Below are 25,628 nucleotides of genomic sequence, written 5' to 3'. Positions count from 1 at the left end.
CAAGGAGTCCCAATCTTAACTCCAATTGATCCCGGTTAATTTCTGTGTTTATATGAAGAATTGAAATCATTATCCAGGTGATTTAAAAGGAAATTTTTATCCTGAAAGAATGTCTATTCTCAGTAACTAAATGCTTGGAAAATAGCAGTGCAGTACCTTTCAAAGTCTTCTCCTTTGACGTTTCATTTCTTCAGCAATAAAAGTGTATTTTGGCCATTCGGCCAAATGACAGAATCAGTTGTGACTTGTCCTTGGTTTGGTTTGCAGACATGGCAGGAATTAACAGAACAGTGGTGGTTTAGAAAGAGAATCATTACGCGTGAGAGGTGAGAGGGACTGTGGAGATGATCTAATCCAAGTCTCCAGGGAAGTTGGCCAGTCTCACACAGATAATTGTTTGCAATTTCTGCATGTCCACGTCCCTTGCCATATGCAAACCTAAGTCGGCTTGCTAGAGCGGAGAGATAGCCAGCTCTGCAGGCCAATGGGTGGAGGTGATGGTCATTAAAAATAAGCCTGTGCACAGTTAGGATAAAAGAAGCAGAGCCTAAATGCCATAGGGTTTGCTGTACTAAAAAATGTTTAGAAGTATATCCTGTAGTTTAGAGCAAAATGTCACATTTGTTATATTTATTTTGTTTTAAAACTCTACAATAAAACCATCAACTCCCGAGGTGCCTGGGTGGCTTAGTGGGTTAAAGCCTCTGCCTTTGGCTCAGGTCACGATCCCAGGGTCCTGGGATGAAGTCCCATATCAGGCTCTCTGCTCAGCAGGGAGACTGCTTCCCCCTCTCTCTGCTTGCCTCTCTGCCTACTTGTGATCTCTGTCTACCAAACAAATAAAAAAATATTTAAGATTAAGGTTTGAGAACAATGGGAGGAAGCACTTTTTTGCTTAGTAAAGATTGTGCATCTGGGACACACACTTCTTGGTGAAGCAGGAAGCCTCTCTGGCCTAGATTAGGTCTGGCTTGGTTTCATTTGACCTTTATGTATGATCTTGGAAGCTGTCATTGGTCTCAGTTATTATAGGTAGCTCGGAGAAAAATATGCTGACAGTGACTATTTAATTTAAAGATTTAGCGTCTGGTAAACATTTCAAAGGACAATGATTAAACAGCTTGAAACCCCACAGCTCAATAAATCCAGATCATGAAAAAATTAGTTTGCCTCTAACTGACATTAGGACTCGTAAACAAAAGTCTATTCCTGTTCTTTCTCCCTCGGTTTCCCTCTCTTTACTCTTGTAAATTTCTCTTCTTCTGGGTTACTCTCCTTACCTTTTCTCCTCTCCTGCCTCCTTTATACCTTTCATTGTTTTTTGTTCCTGTTCTTTCAGCTTCCATCTCTCCTCTCAAATCTCTATTAAGTAAAATTTCAGTATAACATATTTCAGAGTGTGTTACAGATATTGAATAAAGATTTATTTAAGTTAAGTTCCTTAACTTAAAGAACAGTATTTTACTATTAGTATTTTATATATTTTTCTTGAACAAAACTAAGGTAAGTACTTTTTACTTGAGTATACCTCAGAATTTCCTTGAAAAATGTGGATCAGTGCCCTCAAACCTTCATCTTCGTGTTCGGCCTATAAGGAAGTCACTACTTGGGCTGTCTATGTGGTGCCTGGCTTCACAGATTTCCCACATACCTGTTCTTGGCCTTTGTCTTTCCAGACTGAAGTTCTGTTCACTCCAACCTCTCATAATACAAATGCTCATTTGCCAATATTTGGGAGTCATGTAATCTTCACAACAACAATGAAACAGCTCTGACCATTGTCTTGGTTCTACAGATTTGTAAACTGAAAGAATGAGAGGTTGAAAACCTGCCCAAGATCACAGAGGAAGGGATAAAACCCGGTTCAGAGCTCAGACCAACTAAAATCCTACCATCTCATCTTCTCGCTTCTTTCTGAGCTCTTCCTCTTTCCTGCCACATCTGACCTTGTGCTTTTTCCTCCATGTAAAATGTCTTCCCTGCACCAAAATCATCGTGGATGGTTGACAAGCTCTTATTTATGAAGACTTCATTCTTGACCGAAAGAAGTTAGCTGTAGTCTTCCCTTCCCACATGATGCTGGCCAGAAGTCCCCACATCCCAGGATGAAGGCTTTCCTGATTTGGTTCTGCCATCAGTGCTTACCATATAAATGGTATTTGTTGTACGAGAAACACGGGTGTACCCAGTGCTGTATTACCGCTCATGTGCAGGTCTGCATTCGTGGTTTCAGTTGTAGAATAAAACTTCTAGAAACCATGACTTCTGTCTAGCATATGTGGCATGTCACGCGATTCACTTAAAGAAACACAAACCAGGTGGTTAAGAGAAAAAAAGTAACAAAACTGAGAGAAGAGAGACTGGTTCCCAAAGCGATTCCAAAGGATGGTTATTCAACACAAGAACAAAGGCAGGGGCGGGGGATGGATTTTCTTTTTCTTTTTTTTTTTTTTCCCAAATTGTTTAGGCCCCGGAATTTAAATGGGTACTACATTGTGCTTCTAAGTGAAATGAACTCAGAAAAAGTGAATGTGTTTGCATTAGTTAGAGAATTTTCAGCTATAAAGTTACCTTCCTGGAATATCTTTGAGTAGTTCATATCACTGAAAAAAAAACAGTGAATCCATATGTCTCCCAGCTGCCTAGGCAACGAAGAGGATTTGCTAACTTGGGCTTCCTTCTCTTTTCCAGATCTTGGCCATCGTGTCTATCCTGTTCATCGTACTCTCCACCATCGCTCTGTCTCTCAACACTCTACCAGAGCTGCAGGCAACAGACGAGTTTGGCCAACCCAACGACAACCCCCAGTTAGCCCACGTGGAGGCTGTGTGTATTGCTTGGTTTACCATGGAGTACCTTTTACGCTTCCTGTCCTCACCAAACAAGTGGAAGTTCTTCAAAGGCCCCCTAAATGTCATAGACTTGCTGGCCATCTTGCCATATTACGTCACCATCTTCCTCACAGAGTCCAACAAGAGCGTGCTGCAGTTCCAGAACGTGAGGCGCGTGGTTCAGATCTTTCGGATCATGAGGATCCTCAGGATCCTGAAACTCGCCAGGCATTCCACAGGCCTGCAGTCCCTGGGGTTCACCCTCAGACGGAGCTACAACGAATTGGGCTTACTGATCTTATTTTTGGCCATGGGGATAATGATATTTTCCAGCCTGGTATTTTTTGCAGAGAAGGACGAAGACGCTACCAAGTTCACCAGTATACCAGCATCGTTTTGGTGGGCCACCATCACCATGACCACTGTGGGCTATGGTGACATTTACCCGAAAACACTATTAGGGAAAATCGTGGGAGGCCTCTGCTGTATTGCCGGGGTTCTGGTTATTGCCCTTCCCATCCCAATCATTGTGAACAATTTTTCTGAATTTTACAAGGAGCAGAAACGCCAGGAGAAGGCAATTAAAAGGAGAGAAGCTCTTGAGCGGGCCAAGAGGAACGGAAGCATTGTTTCCATGAACCTAAAAGATGCCTTTGCTCGCAGCATGGAACTGATAGATGTGGCCGTGGAGAAGACAGGAGAGTCGGCCAGTACTAAGGACTCAGCTGATGATAATCACCTGTCCCCAAGTCGGTGGAAGTGGGCCAGGAAAGCTCTGTCGGAAACAAGCTCCAACAAATCTTTCGAAAATAAGTACCAGGAGGTTAGCCAGAAAGACTCCCACGACCAGCTGAACAACACTTCTTCCTCCAGCCCGCAGCATCTGAGTGCCCAGAAACTTGAGATGCTGTACAACGAGATCACCAAGACGCAGCCTCACACCCACCTGAACCCGGACTGCCAGGAACAGCCCGAGAGGCCCTCTGCATACGAGGAGGAGATCGAGATGGAAGTAGTGGTGTGCCCGCAGGAGCAGCTGGCCGTGGCGCAGACCGAGGTCATCGTGGACATGAAGAGCACCTCCAGCATTGACAGCTTCACCAGCTGCGCCACCGACTTCACGGAGACCGAGAGGTCGCCGCTGCCGCCGCTGTCCGCCTCCCACTTGCAGATGAAGTTCCCACCCGACCTTCCGGGGACGGAAGAGCACCAAAGAATCAGGGGGCCCCCATTTCTAACACTGAGCAGAGAGAAAGGGCCCGGGGCCAGGGATACCATCCTGGAATACGCTCCAGTCGACATCACTGTGAGCCTTGATGCCAGCGCTTCCCAAAGTGGGCTCCACGGCCCTTTGGCGTCGGACGGTACCTCCGAGAGCCCTAAGAGTTCGCTGAAAGGCAGCAACCCCCTAAAATCCAGATCGCTCAAAGTGAACTTTAAGGAAAACAGAGGCGGTGCCCCGCAGACCCCGCCCAGCACAGCCAGGCCACTGCCCGTCACCACGGCTGACTTTCCCCTCACCACCCCGCAGGTCATCAGCACCATTCTCCTCGAAGAAACCTCCTCCCAGGGAGACAGACCCTTGCTGGGCGCCGAGGTGTCCGCACACTGTCAGGGACCTTCCAAAGGGCTGACCCCTCGGTTTCCCAAGCAGAAACTCTTTCCTTTCTCGTCAAGAGAGAGGAGGAGCTTCACCGAAATAGACACTGGCGAAGATGATGACTTCTTAGAGCTCCAGGGCCCCAGGCAGGACGAGCAGGCAGACTCCAGCCCCAACTGCTTTGCAGATAAACCTAGTGATGGAAGAGACCCTTTGAGAGAAGAGGCCTGTGTGGGCTCTTCCTCCCCCCAGGACACAAGTCACAACTGTAGACAAGACATTTACCATGCTGTGGCGGAAGTAAAAAAGGACAATAATAGTCAAGAAGGGTGCAAGATGGAAAACCACTTGTTTGCCCCAGAAATTCATTCCAACCCGGGAGACACAGGTTATTGTCCCACACGTGAAACCAGCATGTGACTAGTTACAAAAGCAATAATAATAATAATAATAATAATAAAAACTTGTTTCTTAAAAATGCGGTAATAATGCCTGTGAACTAAAAACATGGGAAGCCCCCTCCCACAAAAAAAAAAAAGTGCATAAAATGTTATTTTTGCATGGCATGAACAGTTTAGTTTAAGTACTGTTAAAATAAAGAGTCAAGACTGCATTTTGTAATGAACAGAAATGACTGAGGAACAGTGAACAAATAAAGAGAGCTCTATTATAGGAACCAGTATTCTGCAATGTCTGACATTTTTGATCCTTTCATTTCAAATTGTAGACGGATTTCAACTTTTACCTTTTCTGTTACAATGAATTTTAGAATTTGCACATGAAAGGATGAAATGTCACCGCATGCATTCATAATTAGGAGGACCAAGGTGCTTTGAGCTTGCAAAATGCGTAACTTTGTAAATAATGGGACCCGGGATGCAAAATTGTCAAGAACATATGGAAACAAGTTTCTGAGACACAGATACTTCCTTCACAGCTACTGCCTGGAGGAGCTGTACAGACTTCCTGTTGCAAAATTGCAACCTCTTCTTAAACCATCTCACATATCTTGCTTTGGGTTATAAAGCTCTTAAAAGTCATTTGTTTAAAGGAATACAGTATTTTTATTGTGATATAATTCATAGGGTGCATTTTTCTTTTGTGCTTCTGCTTAGTTGTGGCACTTGTGGTTTTATTTATAAATCATGAAAATAGGCAAGATTTAATGACCAGATATAGACAAATTTGGAATTTAAGCTTGAAATTTTGCCAATTATATATCTAATTTTGCCACAGCCTAAAACCCTGAAAATATGTCAAAGGTTATATCATACAACTAAACTTTTTTTTTCTTTTAACACACTCCACATTTGGAAATTTAGGTGGTTTTTGCTTTTTGTTTTTTAGTTGTATGTTGACCATTGAAAGATGACAGTATTTTCCACTAGAAGCCAACATAAACTTTTCTATCTGAAGAACTAAAGATAGAATGTAGATATGCCAAAATGGGAATTCCAAAAAGTGACTTCTGACAAACTGAAAGCTGTCTTTAAGTCAGACTGCCACCCCTCTCACAGTTAGTTGGGTTCAGAAATGAGTTACCATAAAAAGAGTCGTAGGCTGGTAACGGTAGCCCAGTAATTCCCAGTGTGGGGAGGGAACATGGCTGCTCGAGGAGCCCTACAGAGGCCAGTTGGCACCAGCAATTAGAAACACCCCTTCATGTTTCCAACGTCCCAAGCATCACCAGGACTACCCTTGTGGAAAGCCACATCCAGCATTTTCTACTGAAAACACTGAAATCCAGAGGAGTTGAGACACGTTCTGGTGCTTATCCTGTTGGTCAAGTCTGTGCTAAGAACCTAGGTTGTTTGAATCCATTTTGCTTCACAGGAAATGAAGGTTCTGGTTCCAGATACGTGACTACCAGATGTGCAATTCTGGATAGGCCTTGAAAAAACCTCTGAGTCTCTGTTTTACCCCCAATAAACCCAAGACAGAATTCTTTCTCAGCTCCCTTAAGACTTCATGGTTAAGACGATTCCTTGGTCTCTCAGGAATGTTCAAGTTTTGCCTCAGCAGAATGCATTTTGTACGTATGTGTGCACATGCGTGTGTGAGTGTGTGTGTGTGTGTGTGTGTGTGTGTGTAGTTCATGGAAAGTGTTGGGAAAATTCCGGACAAAATTTAAAGCACAACTTTTGTTTAAAGAAAAAACAAATTCTAAATTGTATTCTGTTTTTTAAATTACCATAAAATCACTGGCAAAAAACAACCCAAATGTTTAGAATTTAAGGCTTTAGGAACAGAATTTATTAACAGAATCTGGTCATTATATCTCAGATAAGAAAACAGTTTTGTTCTTAGCTGAAATCCAAGCATCCCTACTGCTAAAAGCAATTTTAAATATTTTTCACTGTGCTTAGAATTTCTTAATGGTTTTCATGTTTGTCTCAAGACATAACCTTGATGGGTTTATGGTCATTAACCATTGGTTATTTACAGTACTCATACTCACTTCAGTGTCTAAAATGAAATATTGATCTGTTTTTGTAAATCTAGAGTGTTGGAATTTTCTACATGTAGTTTTTCAAGTCAAACGGGTATGTCTGCTGTTAGATGAATAGCAAATAAGTTATGAAAATCATTTTCTTTATGTAGTCTTAGAAAGCAATTATTTTCTAATGTCTCTGTATTGTTATATCTCAATTTGGTTTTTTTTTTTTTCATTTATCTGTCTGCACAGGTGGATTTGTCTTTTTGCCCTAATAGTTCACTAATGCCCACTTTCATGCGTCCATTAGGCTTTTTACTAAGAACCCCTCTCCAGAATGCTTGATGTTAGAAACCTTACCTAGATAAGGAATCCTAGACATCCCAACCTGGAGGCATTTTCCCTAAAAACATTTTTCCCTTTAATATCTTTTAAGTTCCAGAGAACTTTGAAATCCATCTTATGGAAGCTTAACCTTCCATTCTTCTTAGCCCCTCTGAGCCAAAAGTCTCCAGGTAGGAGAACAATAAAATGCTCCTCTAAAAAAAACAAAAACAAAACAAACTTTGTTGTTTCACAGGGAGGCAGTTTGGGAACCGAGGGCTCCCAGAGTGCACTTCTGCAGCACTTCTGAAACCTTTTCAATGAACTGCAGCTGGCACAGGGAATGAACGTGTGTACGCCTGAAATGGTCTGCAACTATACCAAGCACAGAATTCTTTTGAAGTCTTATTTTTACATTAAAAATTCATGTAAATGCTGCATTTTACTCCATATGTTTCAATATAAAAGAAATGATGTTTTATATTGCTTATTGACTAGTAAAATCGATACTCTTATGACTTCATATACCTCTTTTGTACCCTTCGGAAAATATATCCCTAGTTGAAGAAGCACTGCGTGAATGACGGGCGTGCAGACTGGTTCCTTCAGACGCGCTGGCGGTTTTTGCTACTGGGAAAGGGTACTCATTGGGAGCTAGCTCAGTGACCAGAGACAAAATTCAGTGAGTAGAGACTATTTGAATGAACTCAAAATAACATGATCTCAAGAATGGTTTATTTGATTCTTCTAGCTATCTTGACAACTAGTGCAATGATCAGAAGATCATCTTAGCTCAAAGACTGAGATCAATCATAAAAGTATGGAAATGGATACGTGGGTTGGATCACAAATACAAGAGTAACATAATTGAGTGCCTGGAGTTGATCTAATTTGTCTCTAAATATTTCCACTAGAAATTTCTCCACTCTGGCAAAACCAACTGCTTTGAAGCAAGCATTTAGATCAAGCATTATCCTGATGTGACTAGATCTGGTAACAAGAAGAGTATATGCCAAGTATCTGTTCCCACTAATTTCTTGTCAAAACAGTCTCACTCTCATGTAGACACAGGCTGGGGAAAGCCAACAACTCAATTACTTTCTCTTGAAATTTGAAGAGGAAAAAAAAAGCCTTATGTATGTAGAGTAACTTATAGTTTCTTCTTGAACTTAACTCTTCACAGCAGCCTTCTGAATTAGATGTTACTTATCAATAAAGGACCAGAGAGGTTATGCATTTTGTTCAAGTTGACACAGGTCACTGGCGAATAATAGTGACCTGGCTTCATCCATGACGTCTGGCGTCAAGTCCATCACTCCAATGTACCAGAGTATGTTTCGTTAGGTATTTTTCCTGTTAGTATCTGAAATTATGTAAAAACAAACAAACAAAAACACTGGAGATGCATTTATAGTCACGCAATTTGCTTATAGCAGCAGTAACCCATACCAAATGGTAATGATTGAAGATAACTGACATTGACCATCTTTTTAGCACATGCATTTGCCAACTTAGAATTCTGGTCATAAGATCCACACCCTCAGATGAAATAAAAGAATTCATATCTCATGATGTAACATGACATACATGTGAGGCAGAGGGCTGAAGGAAGACACCTGTTTTTCTGAAACAAAAAACAAGCAGAATTGTAGAGCTACTTCTAGACTAATTGCACAAATTTTGTCTAATTGAACTTGTCATTTCATTGTTCATTCATTCAGCAAACACTAGGTGAGCACCCCTCTATTACTAAATACTAGGTATTATACCCTTAAATACTAGGTTGGCACCTCATATTCCAGAGAAGGCACTGTGCTTGGTGCTAGGATACAACTCTGGGCCTCATATTGCTTACTGCCTGGCCCATTTACAACCAGGCTGAGGATCATTTGGGTGACTGAAAAATGTCTCTTCTCAGTATGGAAAAAGTCACTCAGTTATCAAACCAGGGAAGCAGATGACAAGAACAAGTGAAATGCTTTTCCAGCAAACTGTTTTCCTAAGAAATAGACAGATGGCATAAAGGAAATCTAATACCTAGTTATTTTTGAGTCGCAATTTAGATTTACATGAGATAAATTATTCACCTGAGTGAGGTGATTGGTTGTCTTTCCTCTTTACCTGATAAATTGTAGGATAATTTTTGATTAGATATATTGCTTGTCTAAATAGCTAGTTATGGTCTAGCACTAATGACTAGAGCAAGATTAATACCAGTAAAAAGTCTATAACACATTTTCTATTTTAATAGTTCGGTGATGGTTATGTGGTGTTTGTCTTACTTCCCACTGACTAGAGGCAACATTTTAGCCATGTATCACTCTTCTTGGTTTAGTCCCCGAATTTCTAAATGGAGGATATTTAAAATTCTATTATATAACTTGACTCAAGGGATTTATTAGCCAGATCTATGTGACTTTGAAAGTATATTAGCTATTTTCCATCGCCACTGTCCTCTCCCAAACAGAACTGAGGCAAAAAAAAAAAAAAAAAAAAAGAAAAAAAGGACTCTTCAAAAATGTAAGTAAAAAATTGGAAATGCTCCAAGGCCCATCCATAATAGGAAAGAAGAAAGGCCCCAACTTCAAAACCTTGGTTCTGTATTATTGAACTTCATGCTTACTGTAATGTAATGCTATCTTGCAATATAATGCTGTTGGTTTCAATAACCACTTCTTCTACTTGCCTTTTTAAAACGGGCTGAGTTAATTGCATAAATCCTTATTTACCATTACCATTAATGCATAATCTCTTCCTTCATTACCATTAATGCATAATCTCTTCCTTCTTAAATCTCAAAGGGTTTTAATCTATAAAAATACATATAAAGGGAGATGGGGAGATTCTCTTTCATAATAAGACAACCCAAGTCCAGCAAAAACTACAAGTACAGAAAAGAAGAAAGACAAATATGTGAATAAATTAAACATGTTTTTTAAGCAGAGAAAATTATATTAGGTACATATATAAGCTTTTGTAATATTTAGACTTACTATCGACATGAAATTCACAATTGAGACCATCATTCCAAGTTTAATCTCTCTCCTGAAAAAATTATTTCTTATGATTTAACAGATAGTACCAGATTGCTGTGATACAATATTTCATTCAACTAACATTTATTGTTTGCCCTGGGCCAGAAATTAATCTATGCACAGTTTATACCCTCCATTTTATCATCTAGAAGAGATTTCATATTTAAAAAGATTATATTCCCAAGTGAAATCCACTTCCACAGGGTGAGCTGGAAATAGTATGGCGATATGTTTGAATTTATAGTCTGAGAATTCCTATAATCCATTTTTATGTTCCCTCAGACACAAATTATTTATTTCGTTTCCTACTATAGGATCTGAATGACCATCAAATATGCTTTCTACACATACATGTTTAAAATCACAGTAGCTGTCTGAGATCTAGTGACAGTGTATTTCAGTGGAAGTAGTACTCTCTTCCACCAAAGGAAATACGATTCTAACAAAAATGATGTTGAAAATCATTTTTTACATTCCCATAACTGTTCTGTTTGCTGCTGCTGCTTTTTTTTTTTTTTTTCTAAATCTCAGCCTACATGCTGTGATACAAACCATCACAACCTGTGGTCTGATGAAAATCTACTGAGCAAGTAGCTTCTCTCCCATCCACTATGGGCAGTAACGGCAAACAATATGGCCAAATGGTTTTTCTTTCAGTTATTGGTGTTTCATTTTAACCTTAAAAGGCTTTGGAATGGCATACCGTACTGAACAATGAAAGTAGACTTTCACCATCAAGATTCAGGGAATCTTGCACGGAATTGTGCAAACAGACCAGAGGTCGACACGCAGGTTCAAAAAGGATGTCATGGGCTGTCATCTGTTTATTTTCCATGCTAAGTACCTTCTAGTGGTTGGTCTGAGGGGAAATGTAATTCTCTGCTTGCCTGGAAAGGAAGCCGTAATGAGGACTAGAACGTTTTCTGCCATTTTACACCTTCCATTACGCGTGCATGTATCCAAAATCACAACGACGTCCTAGACGTTGCTTTCAGCGATCATTTCTCAGTTTTTGTTTTCTTATTCCAAAGTATCTGATAAAACTGTTGCTACTTTCTGCACAGCTCTTTCACAGTATTTCTACCTGCCACCTCCAAATCAAAACAGAATCACAGGTTTTGCTAAATATTTAGCGGTGCCCTACTGTGGGCATTTACACAGCAAATGCTACTGTGACCTCCCCGCTATGAATGGGAAGCTAGAGAGAACTCAAAAGAGTGTTTTTCGGTTCATTATTTAATTATTTAATTAATTATTTTTTTAAGAATCATAAACCTGTGAAAATAAAGTCATTCGGTTGATTAACTCCAAAACCCACAGTCTCGGTTCTTCCCAGAGTTTACAAATAGAACCCACAATGCCCCAGAATTGACCTCAGTGAAAAAAATAGATGGTTTTTAGACTCTCAGGAGACATCTGTGGTTGCTGGCCAGAAATTCTTTTACTGTCAGATTTAAACCAAGACACTTCTAATGTTCTTATTTGCCACATATGGATTAGGCTGATTTTAACCTACAAGTACTCACATCAAAATGTTTAATTGAAATTAGGAGAATTTTTCTAAAGGAAACAAATACATAGGAAGTAATATGTACTAGCATTACTAATATTACTTCTCCAAAAGAATGCTATCACCAAAATTAGTGTATATATATATATATACATATATATATATGTATATATATAGCAAGAGAGAGAGAGCATGAAAATCTTACTAAAGAATTGGCAAAATTTTCCTATTTAGTTCAAAGCCAAAGAAAGAAAAAAAAAAGAAAAGAAAAAACCCCTGCAATTTACAAAACACTTAGGTTTGTCATACATTAGCCAAGTTTCAAATTTATGCAATTTTAAAGAGGCATTATATTAAACCATTAAAAATTCAACAGTGAATGTATAAAAAAGGTTTATTGAGCAAATATAAGGTACCATTAGCACACTGAAGCATTTTTAATAATCTTTCAGTTGACAGCCTAATGACTGTGTCTTGCTCTTAGCACCTTCTTTTCAACCCGAAAGCTTTTCTATTTTACACTATTGCTTGTGTGTTTGCTTGCTTCTTTATTTTGTTTGAAGAAGTGAGGGCAAGTGGGAAAACATGTTTGAAGGGGAAGTTATTGGACAACGTGGGAACATTACTTACTGTGCCTGGGGTACAATGGGAACCATTTGTAGAAGGGACTTGACCTCACTCCCTTCTAACTTCTCCTCAAGTTTCACCATCCCGGTTTGGAAACATCCTTTTGATCAAACTCAGATCCTGCTTATCCAGATTTCTGATTCCTCTCCTGTCTGCAGTGCCCACCGGCAATCTTCCCCCAGGGTCTGCCTGACTATAGTACTTCTGGTCTCAAGTCAAGGGCACAACCAATTGAGTCATTAGCAATGGCAACTTGAAGCCCAAAGCTAAGAGTAATAGGAAGCTCTCCATGTGGTCAGGAAGCCCAAGGACAAAGGGACTGCCAACACATTGTCATAGCATGGTTTAACCATCAAAGCAATGCCACTCTATTTTTCTCCCCCTGTTAACAAAAGAATAATTTTTAAAGCCTCTATTAAGTTCTTGAACTTCAAAGAGAAATAGCTAGGTTGAGGAGAAAGGTGGTGTCTACCTCGCTGATTTGTCACCAGACACCATCCTAAATGGGCAACCAATTCATGTGTCTGTTTTCAGGGCAGTATCCAAAAAGGAAAATATCTTTTCACTTTCAATGGTAGCAAACATTTCAATCAGGGAAAATTGATATAACTCTGTAGTTCTTATATGGTTCTTGGCCAAAATCGTTAGAGCAATTTAAACAGAACTTCAGCAAAAGATATTAGGGTTGAAGAAAAGGCCATCGCAAAATAATGTACTTTGCTGTACATCCAATTAGAAATCATGGATTAGGATTTCTTTCTAAGTTCTTTGTATAAAAATATCTTGTAATTAATATTTCTCATTTGGCTGTGAGTTTTTTTAAAAAAGACTATGATAAGTTAAACCAGATGGTATATAGGAAAGCACCACGCACAATACTTGACAGGAGGTATTCGTGTTTTTTGTTTTTTGTTTTTACTCCAAGAGAAATCATTCAACTCACATTTGTGTGCTAATTACTTAGTTTCCTAAAACTTTTCTGTGGTTTCCTAAACACTCAAAATTTTAAACATGTGTGAGTATAAATGTAGATTTTCACTTACTATTACTTTAAAGTAGAGAATATTTTATTTCCTAAATTACATATGTATGCATTCTAGTTGTTTACATATATATGTGTCTCCAGCTCATGTGGACAAATAACATGCTATGACAACTTAGGTAATGTGATTTTTTTTTTTAACCTAACAGCCTTACATTTTTAATGTTTAATAGAAAAATGTCAACTTCTTCTAAAGAAAAATCAGTTTCCTACAGTTATATGACTTTAGCTTTATTATCTATTTGAAGATTCTTTTACACTCTCCTTATTACCAAAAAATTAAACGTTCTTAGGTATGTGACTGCACCTCCTCTTCCATCTTCATCCTTCCCATATTTGTGAACCTAAGGAGATAGATATATATTTACATACAAAGTAATTCCTAACCAAATTTGGTTCCAGATTTGCCACAATCAACTATTTACCAGAATAAACTATAAAATGAGAATTAAAAGCTCTCGATTTAAAAAGAATTCTTTATTAAATTTCGTTTTTATAATATAATGGTAGATTACCATTAGGCTTCACCAGACTCTTTTTGTTTTGCTTTTTTGTCCATGTGAAAATCTTGTGGACCAAGAAAAGTAACAGGAAGAAATCCATTTACTATTTCAATTTATTTAAAATACCATGTCACAAAAATTTTAGAAAAAAACCCTTATTTCCTACAAAGAGCTTCAGAGCTGAGTTATGCCCAAGGAGTACATATAACAAAGCATACCGTAGAGTCTTCACACGAAGTGCAACTACTCCGACCAAATTATGGGGAACCGGGCGGGGGGGTGGGCAGCTAACTCCAGTATTAGAGACTGACTTTAGGAAGATCTTCCATTGAACCTGCAAAGGAGCTTCCAAGGTACACAAATTTCATCTTCAGAGTATCCAGTATCCATCACTGGTATATTAAAAATAGTATTTTGATGTTAATGGGGGTTTTCTTTCATTCCGTTTTGACTAGTGATTTTATGAAAGCTTTAGTACAATGTATTACTTAGTTTGGGGTTTCAATCAGTTGTCTGATGCTTAGAAAAGTAATTCATGATCTCAAGCATAATTGCATGACAGTTTAGATCTTACTATTTAGTTATAGCCTAACAAATACTGTGTTCCTATCTTTCTGAAAAAATAAAGCTTATTAAATAGCATTCAGATAAACCATTATACCACCCAACCAGCTCACTAAATGTAGTTATTAACTGTCTGCGTAGCTTATGTAAAAGCTCCGTATTGACTGTCCACGTCTGATGCATTTAAAAGCTGCTGAGTGGTTGTCTCATCTTATTCTGTCGACACACTAATGTGACAGTGTCGTGTACATAGGCCACAGTACAAAAGTGACTATAAACTGCTTCCTCAACATCTAGCCCAAAAAAGGACTGAGGCAGTGCACTCAAGCCTTTAGTTAAAGTGGCTCACTGAGTCATTTCCATCTGTGTGTTCTTTACCATAAATACTGAGGTAGTATTTTCTAACTGTCTTTTCAGGCTTGTAAAACAAATCTCTATACCATATCTACGTAGTCTAAAATACGTCGAATAATTCCGTTTGAAAAGTGTTGCCTACTAACAAACTAAAGAGAAGTAGCTACTGATTTTCCTATTGAGTTGCTTAAATCATTTGCCATTGCCAACGTAGACCTGCCTTAAATGGTTTCTTTCACCACTATTATATGTGGAAATAAAAAGAGGATGTTGTGGTGAACTTACCTGTCTGACGTTAGCTGTTTTCAGCCGGTCAAAGGATATATGTTCCTCAGGAGTGACGTGTCTAGTGATGTCCAGTAGTCAAGAGGGTACCTTATTTTCTTTTGGTCTCCCGAAACTAAAGTTGGGAATCTACAAAATTAACATGTATAGATGTTCAAAGACCAGTATCTTGGGGGGTGGGGATGAGGAGGAGGGAGGAAGAAGAGAGGGGGGAGGGAGAGGGAAGAAAAAAAAGAAAAGCTAATAGAGAAAGGCACATCTCCAAATGAGTTGGGGGGGTACTAAAGTTCATTGTGTGTGTTTTCTGAAAAGCTGATTTGCTTTTGGGAAGGCTGTATGAGTTCTGTCTATGTGAGCATGTGATTGTGAGTGTGCTTAGCATCAGGAGGGGGAGCCTGAATCATCTACTGCTTTTTTTGGTTAAATAGAGTTACATATTATTAAAAACAAATACGTCTAACTCCCAGACTCATTAACTCAATGTTTAATGTTAGAATTATAATCTTATTGTTAAACTCAGGACAACTCTGTGAAGAGTACAAAGTAATTGTATGAAACCTTATGTCAAAACTACAAAGCTATCAGTAATTAATGCACATAAACAGCCTTGCTGGGAATAATCATGGGTGATTTCCCTATAAAACAGGTTGATGGGCAACCTATTTTTTTTTCTTCTCAAGTTGTAGAGATTTTAATAGTTTCTATTAAATCCCTAACATCTCCCAGATTTAAGACACTCAAAGTTATTTTTAAAACCTAAGGAATATAGAGTATCAGACATTACAAGGTAAATAAATAGTTCCTACAATCGCTGTACACATTAAGTAATATGATTGCGTATTTCTAAGTTACACACGGTACTAGGTTTATAGGCAGTCGCACGAAGCATCATTCACTTCACTTTCATTCACTTCAATGTTTCTGAGGGTTTTCATACTACCCTATGAATGCTCTGAATGCTGCCGAGGAAAAGAAGCACAATCAGTATTCTGTGTTTTAAGATTTCTCTGTTGGGTTATCCCGTCCTGTCCATACACGCGACAGCGTTAGCATTTCATCTCGTACTGTGTTGAAATACTTTTCATTACAAACTCTCAATAAAAACTAAAGCTTACGCGGAAGTGGTAAGTCTCGTCTAGAGTCATTCATCTGCCTCCACGTGCTTTCTTTCATTCTCTCTGCAAACGAGGTGTACTGATTTCGGTTTTGTGAAGAGGGTACAATTTAGCATACTCGTGTCTGCTCCACTGTCCATCCTGCACCATTACTACAATGCCCTCCTCTCCCATTTAATGGTGTTTGTATCCGTGTCCCCATATCTGCTGCATTTTGACTCCATAACAAGAAAATGTGAACTTTGTGTGGGTAGTTCTGCTGATCAACTCAGTATTTCTGCACCAATCAGCATACTTATATGCATGTAGTAGTCTGTACAATTGTTCAACATCAAAATACTTGTTTCCTTTATGTCAAAATGTCTATAAAATTGCTGGCATTGTTCTCCATTTCAGTCTGGTAGAATAAGCAAGATAGAAAATAAATGTGTAAATGAATCATCTGTGTCATTTCAGTTCTCTGCATGAAGTCACTCACATTGCGCATGGCACACATGCCCCTCCCCCCACCCAATGATCCATGGTTTCTTGACCCCTCATTACTGACTGTGGAGGCACGCAGCTTTTGGAGGAAGTGTAGGATAAAACTGCTGAGTCGGGAAAAGAAATAAAAGCCGGATCCATTGCCATCAAAAGTCCTCTCCCTTTCAAACCAATCCTTTCTGACAGCCTACCGACGGATGTTGCTTGGTTTACATTTGTTACTCAAGGCAAAGCACCTTGCTGAAACTCTGGGGTGAAATCAGCAGAGGATTTCAGGATCGTGTGCCACTGCCATTCCCGAATCAATTCCGGACAGTCGTTGTCAGGTGCATAAAGTCTTAAGTCCTGACCCCACGGCCTGTTCCTGGGCATGAGACCTGGGCAGTTGCTCAGAAGTGGGGGTACCCTGAAGAGCCCACACTTCATTTAATGCCACATTTCTGCCATTTTGTTATTTTTAATAATTTTTGAGCAAAGGACTCTGTCTTTTCATGTTGTGTTAGGCACCACAAAATAGATACCCAGTCTTGGCTGACCAGTGAGGCAAATGATAAGACCACCAAATGAGTCACGCCCTCCAAGGCAAGAGGTTAACAGGTAGGAGAGAGGCTTATGTGTCTAACAGACTTTTATAGCACTTAACCATTGTGCTGAGTCCTAAACATAGGTTTGCTCATTTAATCCTGATAATAATATCACCCTCACTTTACAGAAAAGGAAACTTAGGCACAGAAGAGGTTAAGTAGCTCGCCCAAGGTCACAGAGCTAATAAACCCAGAAATTGAACTTAGGCATTTGGCTAGAGTTTGGACAGCTGACCATATAGGTCAATGCTGGCCTCTTGCTTTGCTATGCTGTCTTCCCACCAAAGAAAATTGCCTTATTTTGTCTGTTAATATGAGTCCTGAGGACATGCATTATGGTCTTTACCTTGAAGACCTTTGCAGAACAGTCTAAAAGTTTCAAGGATGATACCTTCTGAGAAATTCCAATTCTCCACAGCAATGCTTTTCTGCTCTTAATGCCGAGGACACTTGCCTGAATTAAATCAATGAGATGACTGCAAATATTGAGTTAAGTGGGCGCCTGGGAGACTCAGCGGGTTAAAGCCTATGCTTTCGGCTCAGGTCATGATCCCAGCATCCTGGGATTGACCCCACGTCAGGCTCTCTGCTCAGGAGGGAGCCTGCTTCCCTTCCTCTCTCTGCCTGCCTCTCTGCCTATTTGTAATCTCTGTCTGTCGAATAAATGAATAAAATCTTTAAAAAATATATTGAATTAAGTATCACCATTGTATTTGTGGCCCAACACAAATACATAGTAACTACATAGTGCCCAGACTCTATGCCCAACTCCTGCACTGCTGACAGAGAGGAAAGAAGTGACAAGGGGAATAGGCTGACCTTGGACTTGATGCTTTCCTCTATTCACTTCCTCTGCCTCCCTAGCTCAGCACCACACATCTTCCTAAAAGCAAGAGGGCCCCCATCTGGCTGTCATTTCACTTAAAAGAAGAGGAAGCGCACATGAAGGATGCATTTCTTTGGATATAAGAGTTTAGGCAGGGCACCTGGGTGGCTCAGTGGGTTAAACCTCTTCGTTGGGCTCAGGTCATGATCTCAGGATCCTGGGATGGAGCCCTGCATAGGCTCTCTGCCCAGTGGGGAGCCTGTCCCCCCCCCCCCCCGTCTGCCTCTCTGACTACTTGTGATCTCTTTCTGTCAAATAAATAGATAATTGCTCATTTAAAAAAAAAAAGAGTTTAGGGCTGGGATGTAGAGAAAGTCAGTGTGGATTCTAAGAATCAGACAAGAGCAATGTACTCACTGCTCATCAGTCTGCAAGAGCCCTTCTGCTCTGGGCTATGCATAAGGTCCAAGGCCATTGATGAGGACAGAGGGATCCCCAAAAGCCTGGTGTTCCCACACCCAGCAGGTTTAACTGTACCATCCAGGAGCAGCTGGTTCAGTCAAAATGTCCATAGGACTCTCTGGTCATTCCAGAGGGTCAGCAGACCCCAGGACAAAGGCAATGGAGTCACAAAAAGGAAATACAAAAGCTTCTCCAGTCTATCCACCGCAGTCCACTTCGAGAACCCTCCTTTTCTGGAAATTCATGAGGCACAGACTAAGAGAGAAGATAATAGGGAGCAGTCAGGGGAAGAGTCACCTTCTCTCAAATCCATCCAACCTGAGAGAAATGGAATAAAAGCAGCACTCGGCTCCTCCCTGTTGACCTAGGTGATTAAAAAATTCTTGTGTCTTTGATACGGTCCCTTCTTTCTGCTCCAGACCACCCTATTCACCCTCCACCCTCCGCCCTAGAAACACAAAACTCATAGTGCACAGTTGGGGCCACAAAACGATGGAGATGGAGGTGGAGGGGAGTGCATGATATCTACCCTAGGAGGAACTAACAAGCATTCCCTTGCTCCCTTTCCTCCTTTTCTCATCTCCAGCCTCATGTATGCAGACAGGTTTAACAATGACTCAGGTGCCTGTGGCAGCTACCTGAGCTCAAGATGTTCAAGTCCCCCAGCAAAAACTTCACAGCTAGATTTGCAAAGTGATCAGCAACTCTGATCAGGGCAAAATGTTGCATGGAAGCCTCTGATTCCATTAGCTGAAATACTGTGATACCTCACATGACTTTGAACTTGATCAGTCCTTACGTGCGTACAAAGCCAGTGTGATGTCAGGAGGCATCAGCACAGAGTGTGAAATATCAGAACTCCTCACAATGCTCAAGGTTGTCATGAGACCCAGGGTTTAATTCTGGCCTTTCTAACTCACAAATAGCCTGGATGAACTTGAAGCACGTTCCGAGAGTCACAAGGAGCTCCTTGTCCAAATAAAAGAAAACAGAGAAGATGGAAAAGGGAAGGCTGACGTGAGCAACAGCAATATGTTCGAGGACAAATTTGTAAAACTTATAAAACCATATTGAAAGACAGGAATACCACTCATATGGTAACAGATTGTTGAGTGATTTTTCTAACAGTCAACACTTACGTATTCAATTCGTATCGTGTCTTTCTATGCTGCGCACTATGCTAAGCCCTACAGACCCAAAACTTGTAAGTTGGAGTCCCTGCCCCCAAAGAGCCCGCCGTCATCATTATGAGGACGACAAACAGCTGGCACAAGTGTGGCCATTCCTTCCATGCCCCCTCCTTCCCCCGTGTCAACCATTAATCACGCCATTCCTTCCCCAAGCCAGGATGCAGCCTCGGGATACAACACCCAAATCAACCATCACCAGGCAGCTGGAGCTGCTTAGCTCCAAATGACTTGAAGTTCCTTTATCACCAGGCAAAGACCCTGATGTCTCCCTCTACAACGAGAATCATGGTAATTATTATGATGGTACTTTTATAGAGCCTATTATGTTCCAGACACTGTTCTAAGCACTTCCCTTCTTCAATCTCGTCTTTGAAATGGTTGGTTAACAGAAATTTTATGCGGTCATCACTGAAGACTCATTTAAAGGAAATGGGATAAACTCTAGCATGAGGAAATTACATGTCCTTCAGACAAATTTTCCACAAGTGATGGATGTTTCACATTAGCGGTAACGAGAAAGCTGGTAAGTCTTCTCTCCAGGATGTCTTGAGAATTAGGATAGATTCTTACCCAGCTGTAATGAGAAGTGCAAACCTGTCTGAGTGAAGGACAAACCAGATGACCTTTCAGTGTTCTTTTTATTTCCGAGATTCTACAATTTGTGGTGCTCCAGAACCAAATTTATTTTTTACTAAAGTCTGTGGTAAATTGTATTCATTATTAAATTGTCTCCACATCCACTTAGCACAAAGGACAGATCCGTAAAGAGGGAAGGCAAGCAATTTGCAAAAACATATTTTTAAAACTTCTATTAATCACATATCTCATTTTATGCTGAAGCACAAATCCTGTTTAGAGAATTACTCTTCTCAAAAATATCTCAAAGGACACACTGGACACGATGTAAAAGTAAAGGCCTAGGAACCCAAGGAAACGAGTCATGGTAATGTGTGAATAAACCGATCTGGACTAAAATATCTTAACGATGGATGTGATTTCATAACTATGTATTCTTTGTAGAAACAAACCGATTCTGCAATCTGAGTGATTTTAAAAAAGAAAATCAAAGAATAACGTTAGACAACATTTTTCGATTTTAAGAATTCAAATTTTTTGCTAGCTGTAATGCAGAAATCCATAATTTGTTGCATCTGATTTTAGCAAGAAATTGATTTTATAATGTTTCATGGTAGAAGTCATTTCCCTAAGAAGCCCTTTAAATAAGAAAATCCCATTCTATTTCTCACCTTGAAATAATGTCATTGCAACATTTATGAGCTGTTACGTAAATACAGCCATCTGACTTTATCAATTCTCAAAACTTTGTCTACAGTGTGAAGTCCTGTGTATTAGGCTCTTTGTTCTCATCCCTATCCCCAGTCAGAGTAAGGTTGGCATAGATCTTCCCAAATAAACTAAAATTCCGATTTCCACGGAATAATTTAGGGAAAGAACAAAACACATGCCAGCTCCATGGTGAGAAGAAAAGGGACATAGGAGAAAGGAGAAGCTGGAAAAGCAATTTACAACTTCCAGACCATTCTCAAATCAAGAAATACAGGACAAGAAAACGTATGAAATCTTCCCCTTCGTTGATAGAATTGAGTTTTTCCGTCTACCTTTTTCTCTTCTGCACAGCGTTTTGTAAAAATCGTAAAGGAAGAGGTCTAGCATATCATGATTCCTGAGTATCCCCGCCTTTTAGACACTTTACAGCCTCCAGCCACAAGCCAACCACATCAAAATGCTTACGCTTCAAGGGTACAGACCCTTCTGGGCAAGCGTGTGTGCGAGGGGGAGCAGGGCCAGCAGGGGAGAGTATCAAGCAGGCTCCGCACCCAGCAGGGAGCCTGGGAAGTCCGGCAGGACTGCCGGTGCTGAATCCCATGTCCCTGAGATCATGACCTGAGCCAAAGCCAAGAATGGACGCACAACCCGCTGAGCCACCCAGGTGCCCTGAGAGGGCTGATATCTTCCATGAGTCACACCAAACTGGGCTCCTCCCACCACGCAAGGTCTTGTGGGAAAAACACAGAAGAAATACAAGCCTGGAGGGAGTCTACAGCCTAGTAGGGAGACGTCCTGTACATTATAACCTAAAAAAAAAAAACAAAAAAAAAAAGGCAAAATAAAACAAATACCCAGACGACGTGCAAGCAGAGTTCAGTGGTGCTACTGGGAATATAGAAATTCCATATGGAGCTCTCCGAGAGCTTCTGCAGCGACATCTGTGCCAACGGGTTTTTTTGAAAGACAAGAAGGGAAAGGAAAGTTCCCAGTTTGAGGGACACCATGAATAAGGTTATCACAGTAACCCTATGAGTGGGGAAAAGGCTCCTGCTACCCCCACTTTATAGGATGGGAATTGAGGCTGAGAAACTGAGTTTTGGCAGAAGGAATACTCTTTTTTTTTTTTTTTAAGATTTTATTTATTTACTTGACAGACAGAGATCACAAGCAGGCAGAGAGGCAGGCAGAGAGAGAGGAGGAAGCGGAGAGCCTGATGCGGATCCATCCCAGGACCTGGGATCATGACCTGAGCTGAAGGCAGAGGCTTTAACCCACTGAGCCACTCAGGCTCCCCTAGGAATACTCTTGTAATGATTGAGAAAAGAGGGGTTTGGGCAAAGTGGGTGAAAGGGAGGGGGAGGTACAAGCTTCCAGTTACGGAATGAATTAGCCACCAGGACGAAAGGCACAGCATAGGGGATATAGTCAATGGTGTTGTAATAGTGCTGTAGGGTGACAGGTGGAGGTTACACGTGTGGCGAGCACAGCATAACCACAAACGTGTAGAGCTGTTGAATCAGTATGCTGCACACCTAAAACTAATGTAACACTGTATGTCAACTCTACCTCAATAAAAATAAAAGATATTATAGCCCCCCCCAAAAAAAAATTAGTTGAGAAATGAGGCTCTAAACTAGGACCCAACAAGACCCAAAAGAAACAAAAAGAATCAAAGATATTTCAGGGAAGCGCATTTTATTAACAGAATGTATTATTCGCCCCAGGGGTACAGGCCTGTGAATCTTCAGGCTTACACAAATCACAGCACTCACCATAGCACATACCCTTCCCAATGTCCATAACCTAGACACCCTATCCCTAACCTCTGACCTCCTAGCAGTTTGTTTCATTGGATTAAGAGTCTTTTATGGGGCGCCTGGGTGGATTAGTTGGTTAAGCAACTGCCTTCGGCTCAGGTCACAATCCCGGAGTCCCGGGGTTGAGTCCTGCAACGGGTTCCCAGCTCCACTGGGAGTCTGCTTCTCCCTCTGACCTTCTCCTCTCTCATGCTCTCTCTCACTGTCTGTCTGTCAAATAAATAAATAAAATCTTAAAAAAAAAAAAAAAAGAGTCTCTTATGGTTTGTCTCCCTCCCGATCCCATCTTGTTTCATTTTTACCCTCCTTAGCCCCCATGATCTCCCGCCCTGCCTCTCAAATTCCCCATATCAGAGAGAGCATATGATAATTGTCTTTCTCTGATTGACGTATTTCACTCAGCATAATACCTCTCGTTCCATCCACGTTGTCGCAAATGGCAAGATTTCATTTCTTTTGATGGCTGCATAGTATTCCATTGTATATGTGTGTGTGTGTGTGTGTGTATATATATATATACACATATATATATATATATATATACCACTCTTCTTTATCCATTCATCTGTTGATGGACATCTAGACTTTTCCCATAGTTTGGCTTTATTTTTGAGGAAACTTTTGAGGAACTTTTTGAGGAAACCTCAATTTTTTGAGGTTTTTGAATTTTTTGAAGTTTTCCTCAACTTTTTGAGGAAACTCCATGCTGTTTTCCAGAGTGGCTGCACCAGCTTGGATTCTCACCAACAGTGTAGGAGCAGGGAAGCACATTTTATATGCATTGCCCACTAACACTTTCATTTGGAGACTTTGTATTAAAAGTGACAAAGAAAGAAAGTAAGTTCACATCAGCTTAAATGATAAAAGGAACCTGTTGACTCAGAATGTGAAAGCTCCAGTGCCGGTAATAACTTCAGATGTGGCCTGTTGAGCAAGGACCCAGATGCTCGCCATCTCCCTGCTCTGCCACTGCTGAGGTCAGCTTCACCCACAGCCACTTCGTGAGACTGTGGCAGTTCTCAGCTCTCCTTTCATAACTGGACTGTCTCAGTTTCAAGCTTCATGTCCCTGTGCAACTTTGTGACTCTCTTCAGGAAAATGTGAAAAACAAAATTACATGCAAAGGAAAATATATCTTAGAATGCAAAAGAAAAATCACAACAAAGTACAAATGTTAAAAGCTGACAAACACCAGAACATTAAAATTCGCATCACACTGTATTATTACTTAACTGCCTTCTACATCTCTAGAATATCTCCTTTCTATACTTTAGGCTACATATTCTTTGAACACCTCTTCATATGATGATTTTGCAATTTTTTTAAAACTTTTATCTCTCTCTCTCTTTTTTAAGATTTTTATCTAACTGAGAGAGTACAAGCAGAGTGAGGGGCAGAAGGAGACTGCCCACTGAGTAGGGAGTCCAGTTCTGGGTTTGATCTTGGGACTCCAGGATCATGACCTAAACTGAAGGCAGACACTTAACCAACTGAGCCACCCAGGTGCCCCTGTAATTATTTTCTGTGGAGACTACAGAAATTAACTCGGTTTTTCTTCTTGGGTCATAGGGATAATAATAATAAAAGTTTTTTATTATTATTATTTCCAGTTTGGAAAAGATTTCTCTACATGTTGTTTTTGGAAATGCCACTTCTACAACCTGCATGGTTTTTTGCCCATGTACCACTTCTCAATCCTCAGGAAGGGCAGTTCTTTGACTCTGCTAGTCATGGTCTCCAATGGCCAACACTGAAGCTGGTAGTCCTGGTTCACTGCCCCCTCTGGTTCCCACATACACACCTGAGCAGGGAATGGAGCAGCTTCTTATTCGGCAACTTCCCCTTGGTGTCAAAGATAGGGTTTGGACGTGCAGTGATGTCCAGGAACTGAGGGAATGTGGTTGCCGCTAGCCCCAGGACCAGCTTCAGGACTGTAGTAGTGTCATGAAATACACCTCGAAATCTAGGTGACTAAAATTACAAATACTAATTTTTTTCTTTTAACTCATGTGTCCACAGGAGAACTCAGGCAGCTCTGACTCAAGCAGCAGTTCTACATTTAGAGTGTACCTCATTCTGGGGCAAGTGGCTACGCAGGACTTATTATTCTCAGGGTAGATGGCAGCCACACTCAGCAAGAATTTAGCTTTGTCAACTCGGAAGTTGAAGGGGATAAGAAGTGCTGGCAGTCTACCCCTCCCAGTGAGGTATGGTGAGCCTTGACTGAGAGGTGAGGGGAAGGGGAGTCCTGTGTTCTTGGCTACACCTGACTGGAGTGGTGCTTCTATCAAGCTGAAGGGGAAGGGAGGGAAGGAAGGCCGGTAACAGCTCAAGTACCAGAGACTGTTGTTCTTACCAAGTTTCAGTAAATTTTCTTGAATGAGTGTCTCTTCACTGATTGTATGGACAATCTCCAGAAACTTTTGATAAGGGAAAAACTGTACTCTAAGATGGCTGACCAAACCAGCAAGGGAATTCCAGCCCCTGTCTCAAAGCCCTTCTGGGTTCTTCTTCCCTATCCCATTTCGTACGTGCACCAAAAGTACCAAATGTGCGGAAATAGAAGGGTATAAATTACCCTCCCTGCTTGTGCTCAGGCCTCAGACCTTTGGAGATCACTTTCCTCTGAGCCCGCTGGTGTTAAATAAACCTTCTTCATCCTCCATGTTCTCTGAGTGCTGCTTGGTTTTTCAGACAGGATCCAGTCCGGGTTCTGTAACAGTTTAAATGGTTATTTAAAAATATTTTCCAC

The 25,628-nt window shown here is 40.6% G+C and overlaps 1 protein-coding gene across 1 annotated transcript in view; it reads left to right on the top strand.

Moving 5' to 3' along the window:
- KCNB2 (potassium voltage-gated channel subfamily B member 2) overlaps positions 1-7,707 on the top strand; it is a 392,549-nt gene extending 384,842 nt beyond the window's left edge. Inside the window, exon 3 of the mRNA XM_082719835.1 lies at positions 2,692-7,707. Within this exon, the coding sequence (XP_082575961.1) occupies positions 2,692-4,851 (2,160 nt within the window). The 3' untranslated portion in view covers positions 4,852-7,707. The remainder of the gene's footprint in view (positions 1-2,691) is intronic.
- The last annotated feature ends 17,921 nt before the right edge of the window (positions 7,708-25,628 follow it).

This window comes from Mustela nivalis (genome assembly GCF_964662115.1).
Source record: "Mustela nivalis genome assembly, chromosome: 2".
In the NCBI taxonomy this organism is placed as follows: domain Eukaryota; kingdom Metazoa; phylum Chordata; class Mammalia; order Carnivora; family Mustelidae; genus Mustela; species Mustela nivalis.
This window is presented reverse-complemented; position numbering and strand designations above follow the sequence as displayed.